At 36.7% G+C, this 10203-nt stretch overlaps 1 protein-coding gene across 2 annotated transcripts in view; it reads left to right on the forward strand.

Annotated features, from left to right (window-relative positions):
- Positions 1-6323, forward strand: part of LOC112049741 (PHD finger protein 7-like) — a 36102-nt gene extending 29779 nt beyond the window's left edge. For both annotated transcript variants that reach the window (XM_052890617.1, XM_024087754.2), the window contains 6 exons: positions 157-263; positions 916-1032; positions 1831-1967; positions 3322-3430; positions 4604-4641; positions 5657-6323. In XM_052890617.1, the coding sequence (XP_052746577.1) occupies positions 157-263; positions 916-1032; positions 1831-1967; positions 3322-3430; positions 4604-4641; positions 5657-5901 (753 nt within the window). In that variant the 3' untranslated portion in view covers positions 5902-6323. The remainder of the gene's footprint in view (positions 1-156; positions 264-915; positions 1033-1830; positions 1968-3321; positions 3431-4603; positions 4642-5656) is intronic.
- The last annotated feature ends 3880 nt before the right edge of the window (positions 6324-10203 follow it).

Here is a 10203-nt window from a genome sequence, read left to right on the forward strand (position 1 = left end):
TCTAATACAGTAATCTGGTAAAAAATACAAGATTTTTAGTACCTATGTTTATAATTTCCGTATCTTATGGAGAGTTTTTCCAATGTGGTCCCAATTTTTAACTTCTCCTTTACTTATTTACTTAAAAGTATTGATTGAATGTTAATTTACTTACAGCGTATGGCGCTAAGTGCAGGCATACATTTCCTTAAATGTCCGCTGTGTAATGATAAAGAAACCTTTTCATCAGCTGTACTCGCTCAAGGATATTACATACCTAACAGGTGAGACTTTATCAAATACTAGCGGAAACCCGCGACTTCGTCCGCCCTTAGACCTCTTTAATCCAGCCCTTACAGTAGTATCGCTGTAAACATGGAGTAACTTCTCCCGTTTACCCAACATTTCCGTTCCCTTCACTGCTCTGCTCCAATTGATCGTAGCGTGATGAAAAGTATATATATATACCTACTATAACCCAGGAGTATGAAGAACAATTGTACCCAGTTTCAAAAAACAGATTATCAAATCTTTCGTCTTTTTTAAAGATAAAGACGAATAGTTCAAAATTTTGTTGTATCAAAACAAATTTTCTATATTAAGTTGAAATTTATGGGGTCTCCGCAATGAACGTTTTAGTAACAGGTCAAAACTCATGAACATACTACAAAGCATACTAGATAAACAAGTGTGTGTCAGCTCCGACGCATGGAGTTTACTCTTTCAGATCGACTGTATAAATAGGTGTATGTTGCCCCGCAGCATACACTGTGTACATCTCTAAGGTGAAAGGTGCGCAGAATAGGTTACGCCCAAAAACGTAACGCTGTCATTCATTCATCGAATTTTACAGCCCATATTTTTTTATACCGGGAGCTATGTATGAAAAATCGATTCTTAAGGAATAAACTAAAAACGTGCGTATACTCTATGCAGAGACGCGGCTTGGGAGCAGGAGGAGAATGCATTCTCCGACATGTACCACCGCCCCGTCACATGTCTCGCCGACACGTGTCGGTGCGACCGCGGACGGGATTACGACAGTGAATCTGGGTATGTACTCATTTAGGTACGTTTTTGTTAACACGCTTTTGTTCACTTGTTGGTGTGTATGTGTATGTATGTATATAAAGGAATCTCTGAACCCGATATTCGATCACTTTGCTCACGCAAAATGCTGCACTCGTTCTTTGTATACAGTGGGTTCAAAGTGTGTTTCCTCGCAAATGTGTTATAAAAGGTCGTATGGCATACGTGCGTTTTGATAATTACAGCCTCTGCTTCCATATAGCTCTCGCCTTTGGCTCGAGCTGCAATATCGCCGCGGCTGTAATTTTTAACTTACCTCACTTATATCACAATGTACTATTACAATTTCAGTTAGTCGAAAGTTATGTCTGTAGTTTTTAGTAGTTAGTTTAAATTGTCTGTAGTTTATTTCCCCACCTGTAAAACCCGTTCATAACCTTCCTTCCATCTAATCTACCAAATAGAATCGGTCCCCCATGACGCTTTAGTGACTGCAAATTCAGTATCCCGGCCTCCCCTAACTTAAGCAGTGAAAAGAAAGAAATAAAGAAGAAAGAAAATATATTTATTTTTAAGTACTGCCACATATCACATTAAATCTAAATTATAAGAAATTATGGCTTAACTGTCCACTCAAACAGTGGAGCACTAAAGAATTCCCTGTAATATGTGGCAAAATCTAGAAAAAGGCCCCAACTCAGCATTTTGCCGCATACTTTCAATAAAAAAAGTATGCAGCACTGATTTTCAGTTAGGGCCCAGTTCAGGTGCCGCCACGCACACAGTTCAACACTTTACGTAAACAAACTCATTATCTTTCAGTTTGTGGGACATACAGCTGTGCATGCTCTGCGGCAGCCCGGGCGCCCACGCGGCGTGCTCCACTGCGGACTACTACGTCTGCGCGGTGTGCATGCCCGCCGTGCCATTTTCGATGCGTCTGGTGGAAGTCGATGCCGGTGAGATTGATACAAATAAAACCGAGCGTGCTTTAAGGTACATCAAAGCCACCCAGGACCCGCACCGCCTCGTCGCTAGGCGTCCACTTGTAGTTGACAGGAGGACCACGGACGGTCAACGATTTTCCAAGTAGTCTACTAGCGTTTGGCCGTAGATGTGCACGTGTGTTCAGTGATGTCAAATGTTTATTATCGAATGGTCTCGCAGTCCGCTCGTAGACACCTCGCGAGCGAGGCGATCCGGTGATGGTACGGAGTAGATGTAGTGAGCGCATGCCCATACAAATCCATACGAAGAATACTAAGAAGTCGAGGCAAGGTGGTGCGGGTCGGGTCCCAGGTGTCTCTAGTGAGCTACGACCTTTAGACACACGAGTGAAGTAACACTGTCGCGTTGTGGTGCGACACCATGGAAGAGCATACGGCGCTACATTCCGGACGAATACCTCCACGGTGGTCGGTGGGCGGCTCCTACGTATACGTACTAATACTCGTACGTATAATATACTATAGTCCTGCACCCGGTATCTACTGTTTACCAATAAATAAATTAAAAATGAGGTTATGAATCGCGAGACATTTCACACCTAATCATAATTATAATTAGAATTATCTTTTTTTAAATACAACTGACTTCAAAACATTAACGTACCCACGAAACTAAAAAGGGAAGAATAACATAATATTTTCTACCTATTGATCACTTTGAAGGAGGTGTCAATCCAGTGGTCTATTAATTCAAGGTGCATCTATAAAAACGATTATTGTTTCTCAAACAGTTTTTATTTAAATGTGGTTTTTTCAGTAACGACTAAGATCAACACCACACCGGCTTGGCAGCGACTTCAAAGTGAACAATAGGTAGAAAATATTCATCATCAACACATATTCGACTCACTGCTGAGCTCGAGTATCCTCTCAGAATGATCTTAATCACTTTATGTAATTAACTTGTTTTTATTTTTTAAAAATGTCATCCTTCCAGTGCCCTACTAACACCCTAGTGGATATCATAAAGTAGGTAGATGACATTGCCCACGATATTGTGATTTTTGTTATCAATAGGCTTTACGGAATACGAAACATGCGGTGGTTATTATTTTTGTTGTTAATAAGGACCAAATGAGTAAATAGGCCATCGGTGAATAACGGACGTACCTCGTACCTATGGCAATGCGCTCCTGGAGCCAGTTCTTCTGGTACGAGGAGCTCGAGACGTACCAGGCCGGTGCCGCATACCCGAGACGGGATATATATGTATTATGTAGGTACTGTCTATGATCTGTATATGTCTCTTTAGAATGGATATGGCACGTAGACCTGATATTGATGATATAAATATTGCATTTTCCAGAATCCCCATCACAAAGTGAAGGCACATCGCAAATACGTTTCGAACGAGTAAAGAGGACCCGGAAGTCCATCAGAGCTCCACCAACACAAGTGTTACGAACACGTGCTGCGTAAGTTATTTATCCTTTTTTTTTTTGATGAGCTATCGCAGTTTGAAGCTGGGGTTCGATTCCCAGCTCGCGACAGTTTAGATTTTTATAACTCACTAGCAGAACCTCGCGGTTTCACCCGAGTAATTCCCATTCCCGTGGGATGTATACAGCCCATGTTGCTGTCTGACAATATAGCTTGCTATTTCGAATGGAATTTTTCAAGTCGCTCCAGTATTATTTGAGTTTAACTGTACAAAAATATTCTTTGTAACGGAGTTACGTAGTTTCAAATATCTAACTATGCGCCAACTAGTCCGCTCTGACATATCAACACGCCGCGAATACATGCTGATATTATAACCGCGCTGTGATAATTATGTTCTTGTATATTTATTTATTTTTATCTACTTATTATTCTACAAAATTCATACTGAAATTAAGCCTAACCATAATGCAACATAAACAGTGGTTTTACTGTGCACTGTGTTTTTTAAATTGTTGTTCATTCATCATCACCAAAACTCATGTTCACAGTGAACTCGAAGTTTGGCGCACCGTTTACACAATATTTATACCATTATCTTATAATATGAGTATCTGACCTTTCGAAAGTGCTTGTAACTAAGCCAAATTGAAATAAATGAATATTCGCTATTGACTGCTTTCATAAAAGAAAGGTTAAGTATCACTGAGGAATCCACGTGACTTTGTTTACATTTAGTTCAATACCTAAACATTCTGTGTATAGATAAATTGGCTCTGGTCTGGTATGGTCGTAGACATCGGCTGTGACTAGATAACACTCTAGAGACAGAGATGTGACAGAACTTGTACCTTTTCCAAGTAAGCCCTTTCCCATCTTACACTGCATCGTCACTTAACATTAGATGAGATCTTACCAAAGAGTTACTTGTTATTGAATATCTCTAAATGTTGACCAAATGCGGCTGGTGACGAAGATTATGTCATTGACGCATAGGCCAACGTATTTTATTATCATTATCATCGTTAAAATATTCAAACCAATCCCGTATCCAATTCATACTAATCCATGCTTCCGTTACCTACTACAAAATATATTATAAAAGCGAAAGTAAATCTGTTACCTTTTCATGGCTAAACCGCTGAACAGAATTAGATGAATTTTGGAACGGTAAGACTCAATCTTATAATATCTTATATTGTTTCCAGCTCATCGCGTCGATCAAAAAACAAAAACCAGCAACCAGGTATAATATTTCTATTTTAGTTAATTTTTAAGTAAAATTTATTTATACACCATATTGATTATAAAAAAAATATAAAAATCATGGATAAGTAATTAAAAAAATACTTTCATCTTTGGATTTATCGCTATGAGGAGCATAGACTAATTAAGAAAAAAAATATGTGTAGCACTCGGGCACTGCCGCAGTATAGCTATTGCATAGCATTTTTTATCAATCGTTATTTATTTATTTTATTTATATTATGTATTTTTTTTTCTTTACAAAAAAATAAACTTTTTGTTTCTATGTTTTACAAGTTATTTGATAAGATAATTTTTTTTTTTTAAGTATTCAGTATTTACCTCAGTCAGTTTAATGTTTTCTTTTTCTTGAAAATCAGTATTTAATATTCTTCTGAAGATTGTGTAAAAACAGTAATTTGCGTTTGTTAATAAAAAAAATTAAACTATTTTATGCATTTTTTTTAAAGTTGAAAAAAATGTCTATATTTTTTTGTGTAAATTTTCCGTTCTTCAAGGGTGTTTTTTAAGATTTACAATATTACTGATAGTTTTACAGTGACATAAATTAAAAGGTTTTATTCATTCAATTTTATAAAGTTTTACAATAATATTAAAACTACGTACCTAAAAATCTATAACTACATATCATAAAAATTAAAAAGAAAATATACTAAATTTAAATTATATCTAAAGGCTCAGGCGTCGTAGAATTCGTCCGAATCGACGATCATAGGTAAAGTGCCCAGAAGGCTGGCAGTATTGCCACGTTGTATGGCAATACTAATTCTTTGGCCTAAATATAGGCCAGCCTTCTGGTCAGTTAGTCGAAATCCAGAGTTCCTATTATAATTTTATTTATTTGCAATTTTGTCTTGCAGAAAATTACGACTTTCTCAAAATTTTATTCCACGTCGAATGAGCTTATGTTGTTTTTTCCTTTCTAACGGTTTTTGGCAGGTTATTGCAGATGATTTATTATTATTATTATAATTAATATCTTTATTAAATTGCAGCCAACATCAATACAACCATGAAGTCCTCTACACCGCCTGTAAGCCCCACAGAACACACTACGTACGAAAAAACGGAGCTCCTACCACAATGTAAACAGGTCAACATTCAAACCCATAATAGTGCTGCAATATCGGAATGCTATGTAAAACTTACACCACTGAGTAAAGACATTTTAATGACTCTCAATCCAAGATCGAACAATTCAGGGACAATAATAAGAGATAGTAAATATTATAGTATATAAAATTTGAATCATAAGGAGAAGTTAAAAAGAGGAAATGCCAAAGAAAACACACCGAATTATTATAAATATAATTGAATAGAAGTATAAATATCAAAATAAGATTCCAATCTAGTCAATTAAGTTTAAAAATTACTTAATTTAAAAGAATTAGAAAAGAGAGAGAGTCCTAAAGTCATGAACCAGTACATACTGCGGTATCCAACCGTTTGTAATAAATCTGAAGGATTACATCGTCAGACCTGATTTAGATGTCACAAAGATTACAAAGAAAAGATATAGATAAAGAGTAAGGTCGATCTATATTTTCACCACTATCATCACTCCACACCACACCACGATCACTAAAGAATCATATATTAAATTCAAAGGGTATAAAGTATACAATGCACTACATCCTAATAACAACTAGAGGTGGTAGTGCAATTATAATTAATGATAACCTCAACCATCATGAAAGCAAGCGTGAAGGTCACGACATTCAAGCTATATCTGTATGTGTTAGAACAAAATTATATCCAATAATAATAGTAGCAATTTATTGTCCTCCAAGATACTTACTAAAAACACAGATATCTTGGCTTATTACAGCAATATGGAAATAGATTTATCATGGGAGGTCTAGTATAGGAGTAGCCTATGTGTTAATCCAGAGTAAAATCAATCAAGTTCACAGTAGCTACCTTGTGTTTGGACTTTATAAATTTGTATTCATGAGAACTTTCCACCTAGATAGGTTGTGACTGTATTGAGGGTCTGGTGATGAAGACGAGGGACAGTGAAGAAAACACATCGACGGTTCACAGTAGCTACCTTATGTTTGAACTTTATAAATTTGTATTGATGAGAACTTTCCACCAAGATAGGTTGTGACTGTATTAAGGGTCTGGTGATGAAGACGAAGGACAGTGTAGAGAACTCCTCGACGGTTCACAGTAGCTTCCTTGTGTTTGGACTTGATAATTTTGTATTGATGAGAACTTTCCACCTAGATGGGTTGTGATTGAATTAAGGGTCTGGTATTAAAGACGAAGGACAGTGAAAATAATTCCTCGACGGTTCACAGTAGCTACCTTGTGTTTGTACTTGATAATTTATATTGATGAGAACTTTCCACCTAGTTAGGTTGTGATTATATTAGGGGTCTGGTGATGAAGACGAAGGAGAGTTAAGGGACATCCTTGACGATTTGCAGTAGCTACCTTGTGTTTGGACTTGATCAACTTTATATTGATGAGAACTTTCCACCCATATGGGTTGTGACTGCATAAAGGGTCTGGTGATGAAGACGGAAGAAAGTTAAGACATAAGATATTCATATTACGTGTGGATAAAGGGGGAGTGAAATATTGTATATGAGTTAAGGAGTATTTTCAAAATTGGGATTGTAGGACTTAAGTACTTATCATAAGAAAATAACGTTTTAGCTAATTTCTTGTTAATATTTGTTCTTACTCAGTAAGTATGCTAACACTAAAAATAAAAAATAAAAATTTATTAAAAAAAATTCAACCGACTTCCAACTCAAAAAAAAAAAGCAAAAAATAACATCTTTTATATGTGCTACCTTCTGATCAGTTTGAAGGCGGTGCCAATCCAGTGTTGTGTTTTAATTAAAGCTGTTTCTGAAAGAACCACATAAATTTTGTAGTTTAAACGGGTTTAATTAAAACATCACTGGCTTGGCACCGCCTTCAAACTGATCAGAAGTTAGCACATATAAAAGATGTTATTTTTTGCTTTTTAGTTTAAGTTAATTTTTGAGTTGGAAGTCGGTTGAATTTTTTTTATTAAAATTTTCTTAACTGATTACAGTAGTTACCTTGTGATTAGACTTAATTAGTTTGTAACGATGAGAACTTTCCACCTAGTTGGGCTGTGACTGACATTAGAGGTCTGGTGATGAAGACTGATTACAGTTAAGGGAACTTCTTACAACGTTTTGCAGCAGTTATCTTGGGGTTGTTTTTTTATTACAATTTTATCTTATTTATTCGATAGAATATTGTTGACGAATTTTCTGACATAAAAACCGTTTGCTAATATTTAAAAAGTACCGTTCGTTTATGACGGAGCATCTTGATAAGCCTAAGATAAGTAATGAGATTCATTACGATATTATTGAAATTGGTGAAATAAGAGATTCTTTACGAGCAAATATGTTAAAACAGTTTTGCATCTACTTCTGAGAGAAGGTACCTTAACAGTATCTTCTTTAGAACTCTGAATTTTCGTACCTCCCTGCATTTTTTATTGAATTTTAATTCATTGGACACAAGTTTGAATGTAACTCTCATTTAAATAATGATATCGTTGAAATATCCGGCCAGTGCGAGTAGGCCTTGCGCACTAAGGGTTCTGTACTATTATACGATATCGTATTGTTTTTTTAAGTATTTGTTGTTACTGTTGGTCGACCCCGCACTAGATGGTTGCAGGGAGCCGCTGGATGCTGGCGGCTCGAGACCGTTGTGCTTGGAGGTACATGCAACAGGCCTATGTCCTGCAGTGGACGTCCATTGGCTGATGATGATGAATGATGATGATGATGTACATGTAAAGTGGAGAAATAGTTCTTTGAAAGATAAGAGAGATCTTTTTCGACTCTTTTGTCTCTACTAATTATCGATCTACGGATCCGTATGTAAAATATTTATGTTTTTAGAGTTAATACTTGTTAGAGCCAAATATGTTAGAATAAATAATGAAATTACAAGAAAAACTATAATAGCTAAGTAGCAATAACTATTTAAAGAGTTTATAGTCGAGCAACAAAACGTACTCGGGGCACGAAAATTGCACACAAATTCTATTGTCAAGTAGTTGTCAGAGATAGCTCAGTGGTCTGTTAGAATTACGAAGCTGAAATTAGGCATAGGTACGTATATTAATTTAGTCTTAAGAGTGGTCCAAAGAAATTTAAAAAAAAAGATTTTTGGGGTATCATATATGCAAAGTGATTACATAAGTAATCATCTGATTTATATTGTCAGAATCAATACACTTTTGTAGATTTATTGATTTTGATGAATATTTCCCCGATCACTTGCGCGTTTTATGCGCGCGTGAGAATATTAAGAAACGCGCGTGGGCATCTTTACGCAAGTGCACGCAACTATAATTTTGTACTGTTTATTCGTAACGTAGTCTGGATGGGATGTAATTTGTAGCTGGCTGTAGTATCTCGATTACGAAAATTTTTGGTTGAAAATATGATTGTTGATGTGTCTGAAAACTAAAAGTTTTATTGTTTTTAAAATAGGATTTACTGTGTCTTGTGTCTGTACAATTTTAGAATAATATACCTAATAAGTAAATTATAAAATTACCTAAGTAAAAACTATACTTTGTTTTGTTTTTATCATTGTGTAAGTGCCGTAGACTCCATAATGGAACCTCAACGGCGTCACCGGAGATTTGGGCACAGAAGGCAGCGCAGAAGGGATCATACACCCTGTGATCCCTTCTGCGTTCGCCCAAATCTCCCATTTGACGACCCATCACATAAGCAGCTTCTTTCTCTCTGGCTTTCTGTTTGTGAGTCGCGAAGCTCATGCGGGTATCAAAGGTCACACCTAGGTATTTGGTAGTACGTTGGCAGGGGATGGGTGCTCCGTGTAAGGAGACCTCTTTTAAATCGAAATAATGCCGCGCAAGTTTCCTTGGGAAGAGCACTTACTCTGGGCTTACCTCTGTCCTCCATTTGCGAGAAGTGTGGTGTCGTCCACGAACTGCGGGACGTGCACACCTCTCAGACTAATTACTATAGTACCTGCCTAGCTACACGTCATCCCTCCGTCAAAAATATTGATCCCGAATCACGATCTACCCAACGTCTAACTGCATCTATAGCATCCATGTTTCATTGTGTTAAAATTACACCTGTGTGTATTTGATTTAAATTGTTGTGTGTAGTGTAAGGACACAGTTTATATTTATTCTTTACTAGCGGACGCCCGCGACTTCGTCCGCGTGAAAGTCGTTGTAAACTTTCAACTACACCTATCCTACCACTACCCTACCCCTACCCTACCCTACCCCTGCCCTCCGTCCAGTAGTTTTTGTTTCTATAAGGGACATACAGAGAGACAGACAGACAGACAAAAATTTTACTGATTGCATTTTTGGCATCAGTATCGATCACTAATCACCCTCTGATAGTTATTGTGCAAATATATTTCATGTACAGAATTGACCTCTTTACAGATTTATTATAAGTATAGATAACAGTTATTATTTATTATTAGTCCAAAGGTAATTGGGCCTCAGTTCTGAGGCACGCCTGGATGGTTGGTGGGTATGTCA

The sequence above is a fragment of the Bicyclus anynana genome, chromosome Z, assembly GCF_947172395.1.
Source record: "Bicyclus anynana chromosome Z, ilBicAnyn1.1, whole genome shotgun sequence".
NCBI classification, from domain to species: domain Eukaryota; kingdom Metazoa; phylum Arthropoda; class Insecta; order Lepidoptera; family Nymphalidae; genus Bicyclus; species Bicyclus anynana.